This window comes from Oryctolagus cuniculus, chromosome 6 (genome assembly GCF_964237555.1).
Source record: "Oryctolagus cuniculus chromosome 6, mOryCun1.1, whole genome shotgun sequence".
Taxonomy (NCBI): Eukaryota; Metazoa; Chordata; class Mammalia; order Lagomorpha; family Leporidae; genus Oryctolagus; species Oryctolagus cuniculus.
This window is the reverse complement of record NC_091437.1, coordinates 146101169-146127578: the sequence shown is the minus strand read 5'-3', so window position 1 is coordinate 146127578 and position 26410 is coordinate 146101169. Positions and strand designations below refer to the sequence as shown.

The 26410-nt window shown below is 40.1% G+C and overlaps 1 protein-coding gene across 6 annotated transcripts in view; it reads right to left on the bottom strand.

Moving 5' to 3' along the window:
• Nucleotides 1-1534: 1534 nt before the first annotated feature.
• The window catches only part of COL14A1 (collagen type XIV alpha 1 chain), a 262146-nt gene continuing 237270 nt past the window's right edge, over nucleotides 1535-26410 (bottom strand). For 4 of the 6 annotated variants that reach the window (XM_002710753.5, XM_008255862.4, XM_017341504.3 and 1 more), the window contains exons 46-48: nucleotides 6506-6583; nucleotides 3998-4153; nucleotides 1535-2403 (exon numbers count right to left, since the gene is read on the bottom strand). In XM_002710753.5, coding sequence (XP_002710799.2) covers nucleotides 2324-2403; nucleotides 3998-4153; nucleotides 6506-6583 — 314 coding nt within the window. In that variant the 3' untranslated portion in view covers nucleotides 1535-2323. Of the gene's footprint in view, nucleotides 3207-3997; nucleotides 4154-6505; nucleotides 6584-26410 lie in introns of all 6 variants that reach the window. The other 2 variants (XM_008255863.4, XM_070075442.1) reach the window with 1 other exon arrangement.

The following is a 26410-nucleotide window of genomic DNA, read 5'->3' as shown; positions in this document are numbered from 1 at the left end:
GTCCAAGTGATGACATATTCAACTAAAACTTTTCTGTAGTGTAAACAAACTTAGATCAAGTAAAATCAAAACCAAGTGTATCTGTAAAACCCAAGAATGATGTGAATGGATTAGAACTTCTTGTGGCTTTTACTTCACTGTTTATAACAAATTTTGAGAGTATTTGGAGAGTCACAATATTTTTTTCCAAGGACTGCACACTAAGACATAGAATGTCTTTTCTATATGCACTTGTCAAATATCACAGACTGAGATGTCTGAAACAGTAGGTCACAAAGTGACCAATCAAAATCTCTAGTCAGTTAAGTGGGAGGAATTCTCTAGGGTGGTTGTGGTTCAAGCCATCTTGATCGGCCTTGTGCAAGCTTTCTTCTTCGTCAGTGCTGCTGCCTGCAGGAGGAGTCATACGGCGTAACTGAAAGGGATTGGCTGTTGCTTATCTGTCTCTACCTCCTTTTATTCCATACAAAGACAACAAACACTATTTTCCTGGATCCCTAAAAGCACACAAGTAGACCTTACTGTTTGAACCCACTGGATGAAGAGGTCTTCTTCCACCTGTGCACTGAGAACACTCAGAACAGGAGACCCTTAGGAGGATAGAGGACCAGAGAACTTGGTGATCCTACAGACATTATCCACCTAACTAGCCTTTCCTGATTCAGAAAGAACCCAGTGGCTTCCCTTTCTCTTTCTTTTCTTTTAAGATTTATTTATTTGAAAGAGTTGAGAGAGGGTTGGGGGAGACAGAGGAGAGAGGAGTGACAGGGAAAAGTCTTCCAGCCGCTGGTTCACTCCCCAAATGGCTGCAATAGCTGGAGCTGCGCAAGGCTAAAGCCAGGAGCTTCATCTGGATCTCCCATGTGGATGCAGGGGCCCAAGCACTTGGGCCATCTTCCACTGCTTTCCCAGGCGCATTAGCAGGGAGCTGGAAGGGAAGTGGAGGAGCCAGGACTTGATCCGGCACCCTTATGGGATGCTAGTATCACAGGCGGCAACTTTACCTGCTATGCTGTAAAGCTGGCCCCACAACCAGCTTCTTGTTATAAGTTACCCCCTCCCTACATTTTAAAATTAATTATTAGGAATGAAAAGGCACATGGTTTTCTTTCATTTCTCTTTTTACCTAGCAAACAACAGAACTCAACTACTTATCAGATATCTAGATTTTTTTGTTTGTGGGCAAAAAGGGTTAGAGTCTATTAGATTCAACTTCATTTCTTCTCTTTCTAGAGATTTTCAGGCTTTTCTGGATACCAGAAGATAGACCGTTTCCTTGTAAAGCCATGGGAAAGCATTTACTTAGCAAGAGTTAGGCATTTGAACTGCTGTTACTGCATGGCAGATTACAGTGAATAATACAATTCTGTCAGCCTTAGTTCAAAATTACCCTTTCCTCTGTTAAGCTTCCTAATGAATGAGTGGGTGAAAGTTTGAATACTTACCCAAAGAAATGCAACTTTTTTCTGGTGACACTCAGCTAAGACCAGGAAATTTAAGATAATATTTATAAATGCAATAAAAAGAACCGATATACATTGTTTAAAATTTTTATTTGCTTACAAAAGAGAATAAAAATTGGTTTGCAAAAAATTATCTACATGTACAAATTAATCCCTGTAGACAAGGGGAGGCAAGTCCTGGAACTTACTGCTGGACAAGTCACTTATTACAACTGGAGTACTTTTTCATCAGTGCTGGTGGAAGTCATTTTTTTCCATGAGACAAAACCCACTGAAAACCTATGTCTACTTTTTAAATCACCAAATTCATAAAGATTATATTCTGACACATTTTTGGATACCCGTGAAACCAGTTACCAAATAATCTCAGAATTGGACAGATCAATTAAGCAAGAGGTAGTTTCTCCAATAATATCCCTTTTTTATTATTGTCCAGGTCATTCCCATAGTGGGTAGGGTAGTCAGTACAATCTTTGACTCTCGGTTAATCCTATCGCTACAGGGACCCCATTTTCCTCAAACACAACCTTCTCTATCTTGTTCATTTCAGGACTGGAGAGAGAAAATTCCAAGGTTCAATTTTATTTTACCCAATTCCTTTTTGAGCACTCTTCTCTGGAACGGAGTTTTTATCTGGTATGTCATTAAAACCACAACAGGCAATCACTGCTATGGTGCCATAGATCAAGGTGATTTTTTGATATACTTTTTTGTTAATCTCCTCTTTGGATAATTTTAATATTATTAACACTGCTGAAATGAGCCCTCCCAAAATAGCATACAAACCAAATAACAACACTTTCTTGAAAAAGGTTTCTTGAGAGTTTTTGTTGTTGGTCTTCAAATTTCTCCTGAGGCTGTCAGATCCCAGGGCCCCACAGTTCCATGGCTTCATCCTCATCTTGGACAGGGGTGAATTCTGGCTGATCCGGATGGGGAGCTAGAGAGGAAAAGTGGGGGTGGGGACTTGATAGGACCCAGACACCATACATTGATAGTCTCCTCCCACATGGGTCCTTAGAGATGCGGGTTTGGTCAGTACACTACAGAGATATCCTGCTTGGGTAGAAAGCAGTAGATGCCTTAACCCACCACATCGCTTGCACCTTCCCCACAGGGTTACAGAGGATTAATAAAAGAAAGAAATATTAGAGAAATTGTTAGAAAACCAGAACCATAGCCAACTGCTTAAATATTATGTTTTATTTACAAAAGAAACCCTGGAAACTCAGTAGAATTATAAAAGAAAAATATATTTTAAAAATCAATCTCTTGTTAGAATTCCATCACCAGGGAGGTCATTGGGAAAGAACAGAAAGTAAGGTGGTCAGGGAGAAAGATGCCCATCCATCTTGTGTGGGGACAGGGAATAAGAGAAGGCATATTTAGGTAAACTGATTACAGAGCCTTCACAGAGGGGAGTTTGGGATAAATTGCTGATACAAACATCTACCTCTACCTAGGCTGACAGAGCTGTTTCTATTGCAGTGGACATACACAATTTGGTAAAGTTCCAATGTTATCGCTGGATTGTGTCTGTAGCAGGGAGCTAAGAGATTTGAAAACGGGAAGGCAGAGAAGCAGGTGAGGCAGGAAAGCAGAGTGTCCATTGTTAGGGGCAGGGGCTTGATGGTGGTGGTGGTCAACAGGACAGTTCTGTATCCAAAGCCAAATGCCCAGGCCAATGTAACCAGAGTGGAGGATTTTCACTTCAGTGCTGGTAGTCATTGTAAGGAATCAGGTCTTAATATAAGACAGGGGGATTTGAGAAAGCAGGGAGGGAAAAGATGAACACAGAAAAACACATCAGCAAAACTTTGACCAATGTCGCTGGTAACCAAGGTTAAATTTCTCCTGAAGCAAAACATGTAAATTCACTGACTAATAAGTGAATTGCCCCAGAGCAGTCTCTGAAGGGTCCCCTTGATGCTTCCGAGAGTGACTGTGTCAGAAAAGCTCCCACAGCACAGCAGCATGCAAACTGCAGATGTTCCTAAGAAGCATAATCTTTCAGAATTTCAGCCCAGGAGTTAGTGATGAGACATGGACCACATGGCCACTCTGTGTCTCCTTAAGACTATCCCTCACCACCTAAGGCAGGCAGGAGGTCGCTCATGAGAATCTCAGGGGAGCAGCCCATTATGGAGGAAGTTCTAACGTGGAGGTTTCCACAACAGTGAAATTTTACAATATGGCATGGCTGCACCGCAATAGTTGACAGAGACTAGGAGTCTCCACAGAACATCTGATCATGTCCATCACGTGATCAAACATGAGGTCACAGGCCAAGTCTATGTGGATCTACCATCTGAAAGCACCCCAAGATACACTGTCACTTTGAATTTCCTCTTAAAGTTTTTAAAGAAGTAACCTCAAGTAATTTGCCTCTGGACGCCTCTGGATAAATTAAGGTAGTGAAGAGTTCAAGCTCTGTTTCCCTCTTATAAGCGATGTACTTTCATCCCACTCTTACCACATTTTGGTACTAACCATAGTAAAGGTCTGCTCAAAGCCCACCAAAGGTTGGGACTTACCTCCCACACCATAGGCAGAACACGAGGAGGGGTCACAATATCCAGGCTGGCCAGAAGGACCTTGGGGTCCAGGCACCCCCAGATGACCAGGTGGACCCCTTGGTCCAGGAGAGCCAGGGGGCCCAGGACTGCCAGGCCGACTTTCTCCTGAAGGTCCTAAGAAGCACAGATAAATGAGAAGTGTTGATCTTTTACCATAACAGCTTGAGTCTTAAAACAACTTAAAAGTAAACTAACTACAACAAGAAGCAAACATACGTATGTTGCCCATTAACATAAACTGCCTTCTTCCCATTGAGCTTTTTTTTTTCTTAAACCCATTTCATGGACAGAGAAGATCATCCTGTAAGCACACATTCTCTGGGAGGTCAATGCTTCTAATCAGCTTAGGAAACTGGGAAGTTCAGATGTCTTCTTTTCTGTGATCTCTTGGGTATTACAGTGAAAGGAATATTCTATCCTCAACAAATTTCATTTTTAGAGTTTGTTTCTCAAACAGTTCCTTATGAACCCGATGTAGTTCCTTATGAATTTCATGTATAGGCATGCAGACATAACCACACATATACACATTCAAATAAAACTTCATAATCTATTTAAAACAGTCATATAAATTAGTATTGGCTTAGGGACCTAGGTAATTAAAATAAATTAATCTGAGTCTGAAAGAAATTATCCTGGAGGAGACAATCTGCAAGGAGACCCAATATGCAATTCAGGATTTTTTGGGCTAGCTTCATTGACAAAACTTATATTGAATGTAAATAGAAAGATTAAAATTTTTGTAAAATTAAGAAATTTTTCAGTTCTATATGCCTACTTGGTTTCAGACCTGGGTCTAACTATACTTTAGACATTCTTCAACTAGAACTGAAATGCTTCATGTAGAACTGAAATGAAAAATACTAAGTATCCCCTAATATTTGGATAGCATGGTAACTCAGATACATTCAATTCTGCTCAATCGATACTCCTCAAAAATCCATTCTGCTGTAATATGTGCACCAGATCAATTCTCATAATCAATCTCTACCTACAGAGGTACTTACACTCAAAATGAAGCTTTTGCATTAAGCCTTTTTCTCAGAAGTGTATTCTAATATTAGAATTAAAGTAGAAAGAGGCCGGCACCGTGGTGCAGTAGGTTAATCCTCCACCTGTGGTGCTGGCATCCCGTATGGGTGCTGGTTCAAGACCTGGATGCTCCACTTCCAATCCAGCTCTCTGCTATGGCCTGGGAAAGCAGTAGAAGATGGTCCAAGTCCTTGGGCCCCTGCACCCACGTGGGAGACCATGAGGAGGTACCTGGCTCCTGGCTACGGATCAGCACAGCTCTGGCCATTGCAGCCATTTGGGGAATGAACCAACAGAGGAAAAACCTCTCTCTGTCTCTCACTGTGTAAAACTCTACCTCTCAAGTAAGTAAATAAATAAAATCTTTTAAAAAGTACAAAGAAAAACTTATAAAGCATTAGATTTTTTTAAACTTTTTTATTTTTTGACAGGCAGAGTAGACAGTGAGAGAGAAACAGAGAGAAAGGTCTTCCTTTGCCATTGGTTCACCCTCTAATGGCCACCACGGCCGGCACACCTGATCCGAAGGCAGGGGCCAGGTGCTTCTCCTGGTCTCCCATGGGGTGCAGGGCCCAAGCACTTGGGCCATCCTCCACTGCACTCCCGGGCCACAGCAGAGAGCTGGCCTGGAAGAGGGGCAACCGGGACAGAATCCGGTGCCCCAACTGGGACTAGAACCTGGTGTGCCAGCGCCACAGGCGGATGATTAGCCTATTGAGCCGTGGCGCTGGCCAAGCATTAGATTCTATGTGACTAAGATTGGGATTATAAGTATTCAATAGGATTGTAAATTTCACAGTTTCAAATATCAAGTCTGACCATCTAGAGATCATTCTAAGACCACATAATTTTGTACTGAAAACTCTAAATTTCTCCAAAGCTCATTCAATAAGACTACCATAACAGGACTGATGAGTGCTCATCAAACATCCATGAGTTCCCCAGGTTTCATGCATCCCATACAAATCATTTGGGGCTGTGTGATTAGTGCCCGCCAGTGAGATATGAATGGAAGTAACCTATGACTCTCTTTGGAAAGTTGAGACCAGTGTGCTTCCTCTTTCTTTGGGAGGCCATACAATGCATTAATAAAGTCACAGATCACATAGTAGGGGAGAGCACCCTACATTAAGTGTGAGTGTGAAATAAAGCTTAAGTGGGTCAATTCACTAAATGGTTGGTGTTTATTTGTTAATATAGCATAACCCATCCTATTCTGATACAACCAATAAGACCTTAGAGTATTCTGTAACATTTTGGGCTTCTATATTGAGAGCATTGTTACTGAAAAACTGACCTCTCAAGAAAACAAATGAGAAAGAGAGCCATTCCAATTAGATTCAAGGATAGAATAAGGCCATTCTTCTTATCTGCAACATTCAGTGAATATAAAGATTTGCATCCTGAAGTTTGTTGCTAGGTAGGAAGCTGTACCTGCTGGTCCTGGGGGGCCTCTTGGTCCTTGCGTTCCAATGCCTGGATTTCCTTTCTCCCCTTTGATACCAGTTAGTCCTGTTTAGAAGAAAAAAAAGAAAAAACTTCTCTCTTAAAATGTAAAATGAAATCAGGATAGTTTTGCTTTCTTCTGGGTTTCAAAAGTACTACTTTGCTGAAAACAATGAAGTGGAATGAGTGGGGTTATGAGTATCATGAGGATTTTAAAGTAAACTCTGACTCTGGTAGCTTCTGCAAAATTTTCTGGAAGACTGGTTCTGTCTCTGATCCTGTAGTCTGTGTTTGCTATAATGCAAGTTTATCTTTTTCCTTCCCACTGAAGTGGGTCAGACTGCCAGGAACTGGCCTCTTTACATGCACCAGGCCATTCAACGTATGCAGTTGGCACTCCACAAGTAATACAACAGAAATCACCAGTGAACACGTCTAACATTTTCCTTTTAGTCCACTCTGTAATGTATCTGCAAAATGCATGAATTATAATTAGGTAACAATATTCTGAAGAGCGTGAGTTTCCATTAAATATTTGGAAGCTTCAGGAAAACCTGTGTTTGATTTGGCTGATTCAGTCCCATAAAAATCTAAACCCATTTGTGTTTCTTTTCCACTAAGCAGCCCTCTTGTTTCCACATACTTTACAGTGAGATTAGCAAATGATACAGTTTAAAAGGCAAAAACAAAAACCCAAAGAAACATATACCCCAATAACTCATCCAAACAGGTCCTATTACAAGATCACCTGACAAGTGAGAACACCTGTACTGAGATGATGCTTAACCCAAGACAAATTCATCAGAACTGGGTCCAGGTCACCCTGGCCCACACCACAGAAAGTCTGTGCTGTCTGCTTTACATATGCAATAATGCTTAGAGCAGGATACAGAGCTGCATCTGTTATACCTACTGAGAAATTATGCCAAATTGGAAACACCCAGTGAAGAATATAATCGAGAACAGCCAATCTGATAGACAGTAGGCATTAAAGGGATTAAAAATTTTTAACTACAAATAACTTCCCCCTTTCTATAAATGCCATCTATATTCACTATGAACAAATCAGAAGATACAACCAGGAAGATTCTAGTACTTGAAAACAATCACTGTTAACGTCTTTCTTAACTTCAGAAAGATGTTGATAAAGTATTTGTTCTGGGAATGGCTGGTAAAGAAGATAGTGATGAGCAGCTCATGGGTTTGTTTTTCTTTTTATCCTGTACATAGCATGTGTGTCCCTGTAGTTTGGGTATCTTCCTTACTTTTTTTTTTTTTTTTTTTTTTTTTGTAATCACCTCTTGGAGCCAGGATATAACCTGATATCTTTTGGGGAAAACGCCCCTCTTCCTTGCTAGCAGTCATCCAGCCTGGTCTCCCCACGGCTAAACTTCCCAACAGCCAGTCCTATTGCACATGGCTCTGGTGGTGGTATCTGAGCTCCAAAAAACCAGTACTTCAATGAGATCCCAGGAGCTGTTCCTGTGACCTCCTGTTAAGACCTGACTTTTCCTTAGGTTCCAACGAGGAAGACAGTGATTCCTTAAAAACAAAAATACATTCTCATCTGAGTTTCTAAAGCACACAACTAACTGACTAGTCATCATTTAATGTTCTATTTCTAATCAAATTGTTCAGACAGAAAACCATTAGTTCAGGAGCTGAGTTTGGCACATTTTACCTTATTCTTGTGCCTTATTGTACGTTACAGGATTTTACCAACAAAGGTGCTTTTTCTGTTAGCATTGGCATCACTTGTGTGGGCATTGGCAGCAGTTGTCACGGCTTGAGACACCTGCATCTCACATTGGAGTGCCTGGTTGTAGTCCTGGCTACTGTGCTCCCATTCAGCTTCCTGCTAATGAGCACACCGAGAAGCAGCAGATGATGGCTCCGATACATGGGTCCCTGTGACCTATGTGGCAGAACTGTAATGAGTTCTGAGTTCCTAGCTTCAGCCAGGCCCAGACTCAGTTGTTACAAGCGTTTGGGGAGTGAACCAGTGGATGGGAGATCTGTTTGTCTCTGTCTCTTTCTGCCTTTCAAATAAAATAAAAATAAAATTTTAAAAATAATTGGCATCAGTTTCCTGCAGGAAACCACTAATATGACTTAGAGCAAAACAAAATATACTGATGACTAATACCAGGCTGCTCTTAATTAACTGCAAGGTGACTCAGAGACCTCTCATGACCTCATGGTGCTGCAAGGTCATCCCTAACCACATGGTTTATTGGTGGCTGATTCTCCACCAGTAAAAGACATAGATTAGGCTGCATAGGATATCTGTGAATATATCCTTAGGAATAACTCCCTAGATTTCCTGACTTATCCTTTGCTTATTAATAAGAAAGCAAAGGGCGGAGAAGATTGGGGAGCCAAAAGTCTTGTTGTTTTAAGTGAGAAAAATAATAGGATTTTTATATTATCTATAATAAAGTGAAACAATATTCCAGGCCCTCCATATGCCTTAAAAACAAATTATAAAGCTACAACAATATATTAACAGAATTTTAGATTGTATTATCCTTGAAGTTATACCGTGTTCCAAACTACATACAGACTAATACACTACTATCATTCCAAATGGTTCTTGCACTAAAGGAGTATTCATTTCCATGTCAGCTGAACTTGGCTGTAGATCTTTAGTTGGGATGAAAATAATGTTAAAAGTTAATGTTTAAGTACTAAATTTAAAATTAAAAGCTAAGCTGACAGATTTATAATATCTAAAAATGGATCTGAATATATTTTTTGATAAGCCTTATGGGAAATCTACCATGCTAAAACATCAGGCTGTAATTGCTCATGAGATGCCAAAGGGCAACCAAACTAGGGAGAAAGTCATTCTTTACAGATAAAATGCAGTCATTGCCATCATAAATCTCTTTTGCAAGGATCCTAGCTGGAATCACCTGGTGCTGAGATGGAGTCCCCAGAGATAAGTACCAACAGCCTTTCCACAAGGACATTAAAGCTTGGGAGACTCATGGGACTCCATGCAAGAGGTATACCCTCTTGAAACACCCTCTCACCTTGTTTGACTCCTTCACTACTACTACTCATTGAAGATCCAACTCAAAACTTCTTTAAAATCATAATAAGGAGTACCACAATGGATTCAAGAGGGTAAAAGTTATTTACTCATAACTATATCTCCAACACTTCTGTAGCATCTTCTACATGATATACAATAAACAAATATTTCCTACATAAACAAATGAAGGAATTAATCTATGATAGTATCTGTGCCCACTTTGGTAACACTTGCCCCATAGCATTGCTTACTGTCAGAAATCCATTGACTGCAAGGACCAAGCTTATTTATCTCTCTAGCATCAACTGCAAGGAGAGTCTCACAGTTGATAGGTGGCCAAGTAAATACAGGAAGAATAAATGAATGCCTAGCCCAACACTTAGTTGCCTATTATGAGGAAGTATGACCTTTTAATTTCATACTCCAGGGTTATGTGCACACTGGTTTTATAATAAGTTTCCTGTGTGGGGGTAACAAGTACTAGTGCCTTTAGAGATGAATATAAGGTTCTGTGATTTTTTTTTCATGATTATAGTTAATATAAATGAAGATGTAACTTACTAAAAATAAGATTTGGCCAACATTAAAATACATTTAGTTGTCTTTATTTTAATAATTATAAAAAGTGAACAAATTACATACATACAGATTTAGGAGCAAAGTGATACTTCCTGCCCTACCTTCCCTCCCACTCATGCTCCCACTCTTTCCCCCCATATCCTTGCCAGCATTTATTGTTTTTTGATTACTGTTTGAGAGCCATTCTAACTGGGGTGAATGAAAGCTCACAGTGGTTTTAATTGGTATTTACCTGATAGCTAGTGATCCTGAACATTTTTTCATGTGCCTTTGGACATTTGAATTTCCTCTTTTGAAATATTCCTGTTCAAGTCCTTTTCCCATTTCCTAACTAAATTGTTTTGTTGTTGGTGAACTTCAGCTCTTTATAGATTCTAGATATTAATCCCTTATCAGTTTCATAGTTTGCAAATATCTTCTCCCATTCTCTCCCATTCTGTTGGATGCCTCTTCATTTTGTTGAGTGATTCGATTGCAGTGAAGATGCTTCTTTGCTTAACGTAATCCTATTTATCTATTTTTGCCTTGATTGCCTATGCTGTGGGGTCTTTTCCAAGAAGTCTTTGTGTATGCCAATGTCTTGCAGAGTTTCCCCAGTGTTCTTCTCAAGTAATTTGATGGTATCAGCTTGTACATTTAGATCCTTATCCATTTGGAGTTGATTTTTGTATACGAGTAAGGAAGGGGGTCTTATTTCATGCTTCTGCACACATAAATCTAATTTCCCCAGCAGCATTTGTTGAAGAGACTGTTCTTCCTTCAGGGCTTAATTTTAGTTTCTTTGTCAAAGATTAGTTGGTTGTAGATGCATGGATTGATTTCTGGGTTTTCCAGTCTGCTCCATTGGTCTCCATGTCTATTCTTGTGCCAGTAGCAGACTCTTTTGTTATAGCTGCCCTGTAGTATGTCTTGGAATCTGATATTGTGATACTTCCATTTCTGTTTTTAGGATTACTTTAGCTATTTGGAGTCTCTTGTGTTTCCATTTGAATTTTGGCATCAAATTTTTCCAAAAATGAGAAGAGTGCCATTGGTATTTTGATTGGGATCTATTGAATCTTTATTTGATGTTATTCTTTTCATTCACAACATGGAAGATTCTTCCATTTTTGGCCCTCTTTCTTTAATGTTTTATAATTTTCATCATAGAGATATTTCACCTCCTTGGTCAAATTTATTCCAAGGTATCAAGTTTTTTGTAGCTACTGTGAATGGTACTGATCATACAAATTCTTTCTCAGCCATGGCATTGTCTGTGTATACAAAGGCTATTCATTTTTGCATCTTTACCAAACTTTATTATGCATTCCAATAATCTTAGTGGACTCTTTTGGTTTCCCTGTATATAAGATCATTCCATCTGCAAACAGCAATAATGTGATTTTCTTCTTTCCATTTTGTATCCAATTGATTTTTCTTGTCTAATGGCCTAATGGCTCTAGCTAAAACTTCCTGAACTACAAGAATAGCAGTGGTGAAAGTGGACATCCTTGTCTAGTTCTGGATTTTAGTGGACATACTTCCAGCTTTTATCCATTCAATAACATGCTGGCTATGGATTGTCTTAGATTGCCTTGATTGTGTTAAGGAATGTTCATTTGGTTTTTCATGGAGTTACCAAAAAATATTTGGGATAATAAGAGACAAGCGTCTTCTATTCTTTCTTCCTCCTCTCCTCTCCTTCTCTATTCTCCCTTCATTTTCCTTCCCTTCCCTTCCTTTCTGCTCTCTTATTCTGATGGACTACCTTTTAGAGTAATTTTATGTTCACAGAAAACTTGAGTAAAAGGTATAGATTTTCCCACATATTCTGTGCTTTCATATACACATAGCCTCCCTCCTTATCAACATCTCTATCACAGTAGTATATTTCTTGAGAGTCCCATTAAAAACCCTTTCAGATAACCTGATTCTCCCTTTCCACTAACAGAGATCCTCAGATATTTTGTCTGGTCCACAAAATCAGGAACCTGTTGATCTTAATTTTCCTTAGAATTCACCATGCCAGTCACATATTAAACATTCAAGAAATATCTAACATATGTATGAATTAATGAAATACCAAGTTTGATTGTGAACTTTGACAAACCAAGATGATGACCCAACCTACAGGGTATAATATGTGCCTGTACATTAGACCTCTCTAGGATTTTAATGTCAGACACTTTAAAAGTACAAACTTAGTCTTCACAAGAACTATGAGAGAAGACACTACTATTAACCCTGAATGAGGACTGTGATACAGATATGACCCAGGATGATGGATATTAAAATCTCTATACTTCACCACTACACTTGTTGCTTCTCCATCCTAAGCCAGACCTGCAGGCTCATGCTTGTCTAGTTTGCTATAGTTGCAGCTTTCCAAATTGCCTGCCAAACCAGGCTTCACTGCATGTTCTTCCTGGCCTCACACTAGGCAATCAGCCCCGGGTTTATCACCATGTTTCCTTAGTTACTTACCTCTGCTTGCATACTTGCCCTTTGCTCTGAGAAAGACTGAGAGTTGATTTTAAGAGAATTAATTTTTCTCACACTGAATGCATTTCCAGGGACTGACCCTTAATTGTCTGTTTCCCGTTTCTTTGGCCTGTTGGCCTCTGAGTTGGAAGATTTTCCTCATTTCTATGGTCCCCTTGCCACACCAAAGCACTCCAGGCTGGAATCTCATGCTACTCCTTTTTGATCCCAGACATGCTGAGGAACTCACAGGATTTATACCCAGGACGATTTGCAAGGTCTGGGGAATGCTTTCATTGTAATTGTACCAAGAAGTTGCTGAGCCTGTGGAGCAAGGCTTCAGCTGTGTTATTATATTGTCTGTTGCCTGGGAAATGCTGGCAGTGAATTCAAGTATGGTCTGTTCTTCATTGAGTGTATGATTGGATGCCTACTAGGTGCAAAGTACTGGATTTAGTATCGAGTTAAATTAAGGCAGATGAATTGGACTCAACACAGCCAGTTTTTCATACATTGTGCCATGGCTTGCTCCTTCTCCATGGTTACTTTATAGGACTAGTACCAGCATATCAGGATCCATGCTTTGTGTTAAAGTGCCAAGGCTGAGAAAGATGCAGTTGTTTTAAAGGTAAATAGTCCTTGCAATTGATTATTATATGTCTTTCTTCCTAGGGGTTTTTTCATATAACAACTGGATGTATAGAATGCTTAATTCAGGGTTAAGAAAAGGAAATATAAATGACTCTAGATCTTTCAGGCTTAGAGAACTTAATATACAGACTGGATAACATCAGGGACAGAAGGGCTTAGGAGCCAAATAAAAATTCAATCCTTCAATTACAACAGCAGGAAGCCACTACCACCCCAAGAAGTGCAAGGGCAAAAGGAAAAATTGGTGTAACTGGAGCTCAGAGTGTAGGGCCTTCTGGTAGGACCTACACAGAGGGAAAAGCTTAATAAGAGCAGAAGCCAAGCAGGATTGTAGCCCCAAGTGGGACTGCGGAAGAGGCAGGGGTGGAGTTGATGGCAGAAACATCCTGCCTTTCTTTTATTTGTGCGCTCCAATCTGCCCCAATGCCTCCCATTGGCTGATCCTTACCAGGAACATAGGGAAAGGGGGCTTGGATACATAGCAACACACAACTAAAACAGAGAGAACAAACCAACAACTGCCTAGCCCAGTTCCAGTATGCTGAGAATCCACAGTCAAAAGGGGCACTTTTTGCTTGTAGCAGATCATCATGTAGGAGGGGAAGCAGATGGAGAGCAAGTAGTTATAATGCAATGTGAAAACAGCTCAGAACTGAAACATCCAGGGGGAATCACAGAAGGTGTTCTATTAAAGCTGACCCCTGAAGTCTTGAAGAGCAGGCATTAGTTGCACAGAGAAGCGACAGATGGGCATACGGCTGATGAAAGCACAAGTGTAAAAGCTTGTGGTGGCTGGAGCCGCGGCTCACGTGCCTAATCCTCTGCCTGCGCAGCCGGCACCCCGGGTTCTAGTCCCGGCTGAGGCGCCGGTTCTGTCCCAATTACTCCTCTTCCAGTCCAGCTCTTTTCTGTGGCCCCGGAAGGCAGTGCACTTGGCTCCTGGCTTCAGATCAGCTCAGCACGCTGGCTATACTGGCCATTTGGGGGATGAACCAACGGAAAAGGAAGACCTTTCTCTCTCTAACTCTGCCTGTCCAAAGAAAAAAGCTTGTGGTGACAGCAGGGTCCACCTGGGGAACTAGAAGTGGATTGGTGGGTTTTGGTAGCTGCATTTTGGGAGCAGAAGAATACAAGTATTATGAGAATGCCAAGCATTTTGTGACAGCTTTAAGATGACCCTTCACTTGTATATGCCATCTTCAATACTCCTTACTTGTTTTTGTGTTCATAACTTGGTACTATTTTCTTAAGAGTAACCCAAGGTGTTTAGGCTTCAGGTCTCATGGAACATGGGTCTGCCCTTGCCAGGAGCTACAAAGTAACCTGACCCATGAAGGTAGAGTGGAGTCCTACAGAGCTCAGCTCCACCAAGACACACATACAAAAGCAAGAGGGAAAGGTGCTGCGTCATTAAGTTGGGCTCTCCAGTGGTCCCAGGAATGCACCAACCACACCAAGATCAAGAATACGGAAGAGGTGTGTGTCAGGTTTTTTTTTTTATCGGTTTCTATGACAAGACAAGGCATCCAGAGGGCCCTTTGATATTTTGACCACAGACACACTTAAATTGGGCAGTGAGCAGAGGGGAGGAAGTGAAGCAGAGAAAAGAGGTGAAAAGAGGGAGAGTAGAGGTGAAAAAGAGAGGGAAAAGGAGACAGGGCGCATAGTTAATCAGTACTCAACAACCCACTGTAGTTTGCTGGCAGATGAGAACAGGGTTTAGATTGGGCTTCAGGAACCCCAGCTCCCATTTACCTGATTTTGCTAATACCATGGCCTCTTAGGCACTTAAGAATGTCATTCCAAATGCCAGTTTATTCCTTTTAGCTCCAAATCACTGATTATTCATTTTTTTTTTTTTTTGACAGGCAGAGTGGACAGTGAGAGAGAGAGGCAGAGAGAAAGGTCTTCCTTTTGCCGTTGGTTCACCCTCCAATGGCCGCCGCGGCCTGCATGCTGCGGCTGGCACACCGTGCTGATCCAAAGGCAGGAGCCAGGTACTTATCCTGGTCTCCCATGGGGTGCAGGGCCCAAGCACTTGGGCCATCCTCCACTGCACTCCCGGGCCACAGCAGAGAGCTGGCCTGGAAGAGGGGCAACTGGGACAGAATCTGGCGCCCTGACTGGGACTAGAACCCGGAGTGCCGGCGCTGCAGGCGGATGATTAGCCTATTGAGCCGTGGTGCCGGCCTCATTCTTAAATATCATTGCTTCTAATATTGATTATTAAAAAATTGTAAATTATCCAAAATTAGTGGAAAATGTGACAATTTTTATGGCTTAAAAAGATGGGCATTTCAAGTTAAATATTCAGTTGATGGAATTTAACGTTCATTGCAGAAGTGCAAAATGCTGTGATGCCCTCGACTCTTGGGAGAGAAGAGAATTCAGTCAGGGCCCTGTATAAGGTCAGGTCTACAAAATATAAAGCAAAATGTCTTCTGAAAAATTACTCTACATAAAAAGCTTAAAGGTCTCAATATTAGGAATAACACATCCTAAAGCCAGCATCCTAAAGCCAGAAAGAGCACTGTGGGTTAAGCCACCGCCTACAATGCAGGTATCCTATGTGAGTGCCAGTTTTGAGTCCCAGTCGCTCCATTTCCAATCCCACCCCCTGCTAATGCACCTGGGAAAACAGTGGAAGAAGTCCCAAGGACCTGGGCCCTTACCACCCACATGGGAGGCCTGGACAGAGTTTCGGACTCCTGGCTCCAGCCTGGCCCAGCCCTGTATGCTGCAGCCATCTGGGGAGTGAGCCGGTAGATAGATCTCTCTGTGTCTCTGTCTCTCACTTTCCCTTTGTAACTGCATTTCAAATAAGTCATTTTTTAAAAAAATACAAAGACAAGCACATGCCATATTGAGGGTTATCATCACGTTTTCCCAAACTAGCAAAGAAGTTCAGGAAAGTCAAACATTGCTATAAGACCAAAATTGTCTAGAACCAATGAAAACAAATAATTAATGAATATACCTTATCTATATAACTTCTTACCCACATTTAAAAATGCATTTGGTATATTATAACATTTATTGCTTTTAAAAGCTATGTCAAAAATTCACAGAAAATGGCTTATTTTCACTAATAAAAAAGAGCTTTAGTTTTGTCTACAAAGAGCTTTAGTTTTGTCAGAAAACTAGTATGTATTATATCTATTTCACTTGTTTATGTTCAAAGCCTAGAAATTCAGAAAATAGAAAAATATATCCCTCTATTTTTAAAAGGAATTTCTCTCTCTCTGTACCTCCCTCTTTTCCTCCTTCCCCCTTTCTGTTATCCAGTTAAACCAAATATCCCTCTTAAAAATTGCACCCTAGTGTTCTGACTAAATTTACATGATGATGACTTGAAAGGAAGTGCTGACACTGTTAACTTGGCAGTTATTTGCAATTAACATGTCTTGGGACAGATGTGGTATTACCACATGGGCCTCTGCTGCTATCACAGCTCTAGGACGAATGAGGACTCGCAGAGAGCTAGCCAAGAGGTAATCAGCACCATAAATCATATATAATCCTTTAAATAACTATTGTATTTCAGGTATTATGTGGAATAAAAGAGAAATACACCTTAAATTTGGCCTCTGGGGGAAGAGTGAATTAGATAGCATTAACAGACATAAAATCAATTCAAGAAAGTATATTCTAAATGATATGTGTTATGCACTAATGAGGTATAGATTAGTCATCTATTGATTTTTTAAGTATTTGCTCAGATATACTATATAGACTCTCTAGTTAAAGTTCTTAAAAGTTTTTAAAGCTACAGAAACACTTATAGTGGCTACCATGGCAAAAAGGAGATGAAACAAAAGTCATAGCTTTTTGTTACTGTAACAAATCATATTATCCTAATTGCAAAGGCTGATGACAATTTGATGGCAATATTAATTTGTCAATGACTTTCATTTATCATTTTTAGAAAATAATTTTGTCTTGATTACATTTAATTTCAGAAACAGGGACAAAATTTTCCATATTCTGCAAAAACATTTTTCTGGTAGGTGCTATTCTTCTTCAGGTGCTTGAACCTGCATCTTGTATTTCCCTCTAAAAAACTACATCTGGCACTGAATGAGTTTGCAGCAGCAAAAAATACAGATAAATGGTGAAAACAGGCAGACGCCTAGTGAGCCAAGCTTTCCTAAGTGCCCCTCATTTTTCAGCAGCCCAGAAGTCACCCTGCTTAGAAATCATTCTAATGGATAAAACTATTACCATGTTTGTATTCCAAGGCCAAAGGGTCCTTGGTTTAACTTAGAGGAGGGTGACTGTAAACATATCTTCACAAATTCTTTGGTGTGCCTTGTGCAAAATGTACACAGCCCAGCTCCCTTCTCCTTGAATGTAGACTGAGCTTAGACAAATAGAACAACAATTCTAACAAATACAAAGTGGCAAATGTAAAAGCTTGTAACTTCTGAGATTAGACCTTGTCAAAAAAAAGGAATTGTGAATGCCTCTCCCCTTCCCTGCCCTCCCCGCTCCCTGAAGAAAGCAGCTGCTGTGCTTTGACAATGAACACTCAAGTCTTCATGATGAAAAACTGGGCCCTCTATCAATGGCCTGCAATTCTCCTGCCAATGGTCCAGAGATGGAGCCATCTTGGAAGCAGGTACTTTAGCCCCAAACGTTCATATTGCACAACCATAGATGACATTGTGAGTGCAACCTCCCAAAAGACACTGAGCCAGTGACATCCACCTAAACCTCGAATCCCTGACCCACAAAGACAGAATCTGTATGCTTATTGCTTAACCCACTAAATTTTAAGGTAATTTGTTAGCAACAGATAGCTAATAGAGATTATTTCTGCAGACATGATCCTATGTAAAGAGTCACAGTGTGATGGGGGGAAAAAAAAAACAAAATGTGATGTAATGATGAAAAAAAGAAAAGGCATTCATTCTCAATGCCTTACTATGGTTGATTAGACTTCAGGGAAACCTTAATCAAACCTTTGGGGGAAGGTCTTATGCCAAAAGAGGAAAACTCTGTCTCAGGAAATGAGAGGCAGAAAAGGATGAAGGAAAACTATCTCAGTAGAATTCGAAGGCAATGGAGAGAAAGAATGTCTGGTGTGGTTGACTACCAACTGCAACACAAAATCACAGGATAGACTTGTAAATATTTAAGCACCAGCAGTAAAACTACATGGAAGCTCCACAGTGCTCTATCTTTAATCCAGTGGACCTGTCCCATAGACCTCATTTTCCAGGGATAAACCAGGAAACACAGGGCATGAAGACGCTTCACAGAAAGTATCTTTACCAATGTGGCATTCCTCACTCAGAGCTGCTATGCTTTTATTCTGAATTCTTACCAATCTCTGTCAAATTAACCATCAGGTCCCACAGCTCTTCTGAACCACAGAAATGCTGAACCTAAGAACCCTGCTTTTCTCTCCTGGCTTTAAGTCGATCTGGGCCTCAGTTTTCTCCAGACATCTGAGCCTTTGGACTCCCAGTACAGCCTGGGAATTAGGGACACAGGCTTGGCTTGAGCTTATAAATAGCGTTTCCCTGCCCCAGTTGCCTTTTCTGAGTCTCCAAGAGGGACAGTCATTTATTTATGTTGATGAGAGCAAGGCTGATTCCTTTACTATTCTTGTTTGCTTCAGGGAGTTCTGTTTGCCAATGAGCCTGTGGCTAGAAAGTGAGAATGAGCTAATTCAAATTTATTGGCATAATGTCATTGTGTATTTGTTATCTTAGATCTTTAGTCAACAAAATAATGATAAATGTAGTTTAAGATAAATCTTTACAATGACATTCTGAGGTAGGAAAGTTTACATTGCTCTTAGGATCAAGTTCAAATTCTATTTTCTTAAAAATTACATCTATTTATTTTTTAAAAGGTTTGTTTATTTGAGAGAGAGGTCTTCCATCCGTTGATTCACTCTCCAAATGGCTGCAATGGCCGGAGCTGTGCCAATCCAAAGTCAGGAGTTTCTTCCAGGTCTCCCACACGGGTGCAAGAGCCCAAGGACTTGGGCCATCTTCTACTGCTTTCCTAGGCCATAGCAGACAGCTAGATTGGAAGTGGAACAGCCAGGTCTCAAACCGGTGTCCATATGGGATGCTGGCACTGCAGGCAGCAGCTTTACCCACTATACTACAGCGCCAGCCCCATCATCTACTTATTTTTTAAGATTTAACAACTTTTAACATGTTATTGTTCACTTCATATATAGCTTTATATATTTATAAATTTATAGGTGTTATATAATTTCTCACCCATGAAGCTGGTGCTGTGGCATAGTAGGTTAAGCCTCTGCCTGCAGCACTGGCATCCCATTTGGGTGCTGGTTCGAATCCAACTGTTCGACTTCTGACCCAGCTCCCTGCTAATGTGCCTGGGAAAGCAGCAGAGGTAGGTCCAAGTCCTTGGGCCTCTGCATCTGATGTGAGAGACCTGGAAGAAGCTCCTGGCTTCAGATCAGCTCAGCTCTGGCCATTGTGGCCATCTGTGGAGTGAACCAGCCAATGGAAGACCTCTCTTTCTGCTTCTACCTCTTTGTAACTATTTCAAATAAATCTTTAAAATTCTCACCCATTATTTTTTTCTTAAATAGGGATATTAATATCACATAACATGGGATTTATGACAATAATCATACAGTGAGGAAGAAGGTCTAGTATTACGTAGATGGTATAGTTCAGTGAAGACATTTTGGACTATATGCTAAATAATGTAACATCCACACATTTTTATACACTATGTGTATATTAACTTGTACATATGGGAGAAAACACAGGGAATCTGTGCCTGCCTTGTTTCACTTAGCTTTACCGAGACCTCCAAAGTATTGATTGCCTCATGTGGCCGCTGTCCAATCCTCCCTTTTCCTGGGTTCTTACTCCCCTCTACATCAAGCTACACTTACGTTATTCATTTTTCTGTTGTTCAAAGCAATGGATCTTGATATTTTGTAGAGGAGTTTTTTGTCGTAAGTATGTACATGTTGGGACAAATTATTTTAATATAAATGGAATTTCTTTATTATACTGGGGGGATTGTGGGGAGCAACTGGGAGCAACTTGGACTAGACTAAGTTACTGGAATTAAGACTTATTCTATGCATCTGCTCTCCCACAATATGGCGCTGAGAAGGGAGAAACAGCTTCTACACAGCTGCTTCCAGTTCAACCAATAAACTGTAGGACCTGCTCCTGATTGGAGGAGAGCAGTGTACTCGGCATGTGGGTAGCAGAGTTGGGATTGGTGGAAGAGGACTATAAAGGAGGAGAGAGACAACATGCACCAGGAACATCTAAGAGGAACACCTGTGCAGCCCCCAAGAGAGCCGGCCGGCGGTGTGCCGCTCCCCCGCGGAAGTGGGGAAAGTGGCTAGGGGGAACCGCCCTTCCACGGAGGTGGAAGGGTCGGTAGCCAACCCGGGAAGAACCAGCAGCAAACCCGGGGAGGGTCGAGCAGACAAAAGAACAGCGCAGGGTCCTGTGTCGTTCCTCCACGAAGACGGGGAGCGACAGGGGATTCTTTTCTTTGCTGGTGTTTACTCACATGTGAATATAGGTTATATTTATTAATTATGAATTTCAGTTTAGAACAGTAAAGGCATTATCACAAATTATGTTATAAAAAGGGAACAATGTACCTTCTAGGGTTGAGAATTAGGATTTTAAGCTCTTTCTCACTCCAAGTTCTTTGCACATGCCATTGCTTCCTCTGCCTAGAATGTTCTCCTTCAACTCAGTCATAGGCCAAATCCTATGAAACTTTCAGGTATCAGCTGAAAAATCACTGACATTATAGACTGTTATTTTTTTCTGTGCTCATACACAGTCTTGCACTTTTTTCAAAGTACTTATCACAACTGAAACTATTTATGTGATATTTGTTTTATTAGCTATCATCCCACCAGATTGTAAGGTACCATGAAAGGCAGTAATGCATGCCATTTACCGCACTTGTCAATTCCTAGCACCCAGCCTGACATGTTGTAAATGCCGAATGAGTACTGGTTGATGGAATGAAAGATGATGCAGAGATTAGATTTTAGGTGTAAGTAGTCAAGATTGCATATTCAGTAAGTGGCAAAGTGAAGATGTCAACCCACATATGATTGAGGCCTCAATCCATATTCTTTCAATCCCATCATGTTGCTTCCAACTAAAATAATGTCACAAATTAATAAGGCAAAAATGGTTTTGCTTCTATCATATTAGAAGTAAAACAGGATTGAATTCGGTCAGTTCAGATTTTTCTCCTCTTTGTTCCCAGGGTAAGATACTGTAATGTCAGTATAATGTCTATAGTTGTACCCAAAGTGCCAGAATCATGAACAGTTTCTCTACACGCAACCCCTGGATTTGGACTCTTTTTTATACAGTCTGCATATGTTAATCACAGAAGAAAGGTCCAATGCAAAAATACATCACATGGAAAATATTTTTATCACATCCATATTTACCCAATAGATCACCCAGATTTACTGGGTCATATACCAATTCCCAAGGCTATCCAGAAACAGTAAGATGGAGTGCACAAGGAACCTGCAAACAGTACAATTACAACACATCAGGACATTCTAATCAATTCACTGCTTATTTTTCCATATGTGACCTGCATAATTATCAGTCCAGCTGAGCCATGGTTTCCATGTATACAAATGGGTCTAATCCTAATCTCATAAGATGTTTATAAGCATTCTATAATATACTTAACAAATGGTGCTGGTGTTTATTAAGAAATTATTTGCTATCAGACCACAGCGGCATCTTTAAATTCAATTCTAAGATGGCTGAATACGGAAAAGACATGCTGATTCTGACCAGGGGAAGATAGCAGAAGAAAAGTGGAGGAAGGGTCTTCCCAGGGGAAGGTTGGAGAAAAGCTTGCAATTGAAATTTTACAGAAAGAGGAGGAACACTGTGGAGCAGCATGGAAAGTGCGAACATGCAGCAGTGAGCAAGGGACACCATCCATAACTCCCCAGCCAGAGGCTAGAGGAGATGCCAGGTTCTGAGAGAGAGGTGAGGACAGACTGCAGCAACCCATGTCACTGGTGATATTGCAGGAGAGGGAGCACTTTGTGGACCGCATTGACTTTGAGTCTGGCCTAGAGCTCTAAAGGTCGGTAGTGTACCCTCCTAGGCCAGCAAAGGAAAAGCACATTTCTTTCTCCTTATTCCTGCACAAGGGTGCCTGACAACCAGTGGGGAGAAGGTACCATTTTGATGCAAGTAGAGGTTGAAACAGTTCTCGCATTACCAGGGAATTGTACAGGAGGGAAAAATTTGCATTTCCCATTGACTTGTAGTCTGGGAGTGGGACAGGGGGCTGGACACTCACTTAGGACTGTGAGGTGCCCCCATCCTCTCAACCTATCACAGGGTCTGGGGCTCTAACTACCAAGGCAGAACACCCACAGGAAGCTGGTTCTGGAAATGATGCTAGTCTCTGTGGATGAGGCAGGCTTGCAGAGTGGGGAGGGGATCCTTTATACCCCATGACCATGGAAACCTTGCACACTGTGACTGTGGGAATCCTATGACTGCATAATAGTGCATGGGGTGTAGCTGAGTCTATGAGCAATCACTGTATCCGGCATCAGAGGCTCAGAGCACTTTGACTGCCTGGGGTTGGTCATTGCAGAGGGTTCCATGCTCACACTAAAGACTGCACAGATCCTTTGTGCAGTTCATGCATTAGCGTAGGTAAGGATTGTACCCATGCAGACTAACCTTGGGCATTGATCACCTTGGAAGAGAGGAGGTGAGGCTATGATTATGCTAACAGGCATGATCATACCATCTCCATTGCTGGCAATAGAGGAGATCTCCCATGCCCAACTTGGGTGGCACCCTGGATTTTCACCCTACCTTTGAGCACTGATCAGAGCTCCTGGGTCTTGCCCAGCATGTGCCTCTGGTTATTTGCTGAAGGAAAGACACTCCACTCAGCCACAGTTCAAAGATAAAATACATCAGTGGAGAGAAGATGTCCATAGTACCCAAAGCAATTTATATATTTAATGTGATCCCAATCAAAATACCAATGACATTCTACTCAGATATAGAAAAACTGATGCTAAAATTCATATGGAAACAAAAGAGACCCCAAATATCTAAGGCAACATTAAACAACAAAAACAAACCTGGAGGCATCACAATACCAGCTTTCAAGACCTACTACAGGGCAGTATAATAAAAACAGCTGGTATTGGCACAAAAACAGCTATGGAGACCAAAGGAACAGAGTGGAAACCCCAGCAATCAATTCAAGCATCTACAGCCAACTAATCTTTGACAGAGGAGCTAACGTCTATTCCTTGAAAAAGGATAGTTTCTTCAATAAATGGTGCTGAGGAAACTGGATATCGTAGTGCAGAAGCATGAAACAAGGCCCCTGTTTTACATTTGATACATTGAGTTGATTTTTGTATAAAATATCTAATTCTATGAGCTTATACCATCAAATTACTTGAGGAGAACATTGAAGAAACTCTGTAAGACATTAGTATTGGCAAAAACTTCTTGGAAAAGAAACCAGAGGCACAAGCAATCATAGCCAAAATAGACAAATGAGATTACATTATGCTAAGAAGCTTCTGTACTGCAAAGAAAACCCTTATCAAAGTGCAGAGGCTCCTGACAGAATGGGAAAAAATATTTGCAAACTATGCAACTAATAAAGGATTAATATCGAGAATCTATAAAGAGCTCAAAAAACTCAACAACAACACATGATCCAATTAGCCAATGGGCAAAAGACTTGAACAGGCATTTTTCAAAGGAGAAAATTCAAATGGCCAACAGACACTTGAAAAATTGCACAGGATCACTAGCTAGCAGGGAAATGCAAATCAAAACCACAATGAGGTTTCACCTCATCCCAGTTAGAATAGCTCTCATACAGAAATCACAAAACAATAAATGGTGGCAAGGATGCAAATATTATGGTTCCCTAATCCACTGTTTGTGGGAAACGCAAAGTAGTATAGCCATTGTAGAAGACCGTATGGAGATTTCTCAGAAAGCTGAAAATAGATCTGTCATATAATTTAGCCTTCCCACTCCTGAGAATTTACCCAAAGGAATGGAATGAAATCTGCACAGAAAGCATTATCTGTACCCCCATTTTAGTTGCAGTTCAATTCACAATAGCTAAGATATGGAATCTACCCAGATGCCCATCAACTGATGAGTAGATATAGAAAATGTAGTACATATACACTATGGAATATTATTCAGCCACAAAATGAATAAAATCCTGTCTTTCACAACAAAATGGATGCAACTGGAAAATATTATACTTACTGTAACAGGCCAGTTCCAAAAAAGAAAAACCATATATTTTTCTTGATCTGTGGTAACTAATAGAGTCCAAAAAATAATGTATAAGTATTTGCATTGCAAACTGCATAAAATTATTCCCATGCATAAATTCTTGAGGGGAAATGGCTTAAAATCTTGTAACCACAGAGGAAATATTTAGATGTTACATTGTCATTGGTGTTAATCATTCATAATTACTTTCAATGAAATGACACAAAAAACATGCATGAAATGGGGATTCATACATTCAATTATTTATAGGCATTGTCTATATTCCCACTAAACTAGGGTCTTTTGGTTTTTATGTTTTAAAGTTCCTATTTAGTGAAGAATTAAGCCTTTTAATGTAATGTAAATTTAAAATAGGTTTTCTCAAAAACAAAGAAAAGGTAGAAGGAAGGGAGGGTAAGAGGGTAGAGGAGAAAGGGAGACAGGGAATATCATTATGTTCTTAGATTTGTATCTACAAATAATATTGAATCTGTGAAAAAATAATGAAAATATGAAAAAAAGTCTGACACTGTATATTTTGTACCTAACTCTCTTAACATTTACCATCTCCCAATCGTACATTCAATAAATTTTTAAATTCCTTCCTTATTCTAATCAAGTCTTCTATTTTACCCAAACAAAATAGTGTATGTATACGACCAAGCACAATATTTGGAAGATGCAATTGATGCCTAATATGTGAAATCCAGAAACAATATTATTGTCTCACATACTGCCAAGCAAAAAAGTCTTAGGAAAACTCAATATTTAACAGATATCTGCCTGTTTATTGTACAAAACCAACCAGATATGAATTCCATCTGTTATGAATGTACAACATACAAATGAAAATTTTTCAGTTGGACAATGCCTGTGATCCAATAGTTTTAGGGAAATCATCAAAACTCAAGAAGTTGCATGAGGAATGAAACCAGAATAATTTCTCGTTGTTAACATGTAATTAAGGAAACTTAATTTTGTTCACTGTAGACCAATGTATTTATTAATGACTTCATTAATGTATGATTCACAATACTGGTATGAATTATGAATATTTAAATAATAGAGTAAGTAAGTAACAGGTAAGTCATCCAGTAATTATATGCAGGGATCAAAATTAGATGGTTTTGTTATCAAGGGAATCTAGCTGGAATTACCCAAAGCTGTGATTAAATGGTGAGTTAAACTCAGAAGATCCAGGACTTGGCTAATGCTTAAAGTAAATCCTATCCTCTTCCTGAACTTTGAAATCACATGAAGCTAGTTAATAAAGCACCATTTACCTGAAGATACTGTACAGTTTATTGGGGAGAACTGACCAAGTAGGAGTCTGTGGAGGAGGAGCACTTTTTTCACAAACTAACAGTGATAAGAACAAGCAGATAAGAAATTGGACTGCATTACACATGCATGATGTTATGCACATGAAACCTCTTAAATTTGGACACAAGTATACAAATAAGTTGGAGTTCAAGATTTAGATAGAAAACATGAACAGTATGAGCTACAGGACATCTCTGAATATGTAAATTCTAAGAATTATCTATATAATCTTTGTAAGAAGATACCTAAAAGCCTGTCACCCACACAAACTTGTGAAAAAGGACAGCACTGAAGTTAAAAAAGACAATTGGTTAATGAGAGAGGCAGACAGGTAATAAGGAAAGCCATGAAAAGCCACATATGTCATATTGCTAGTAGCACGGGTATATAATTCTTCTGTTTAAACATAATAGCCAAGGAATATACATTTTTAATCAAAGATATAACAGTGTTTTTCAAATGGAAGTAATTAAATTCAGTCTAACAAAATGAAAAAAATAAGCAACAGTGTCTTGTTTTGCCTTATGTTTGCATGTATGTATTTACATA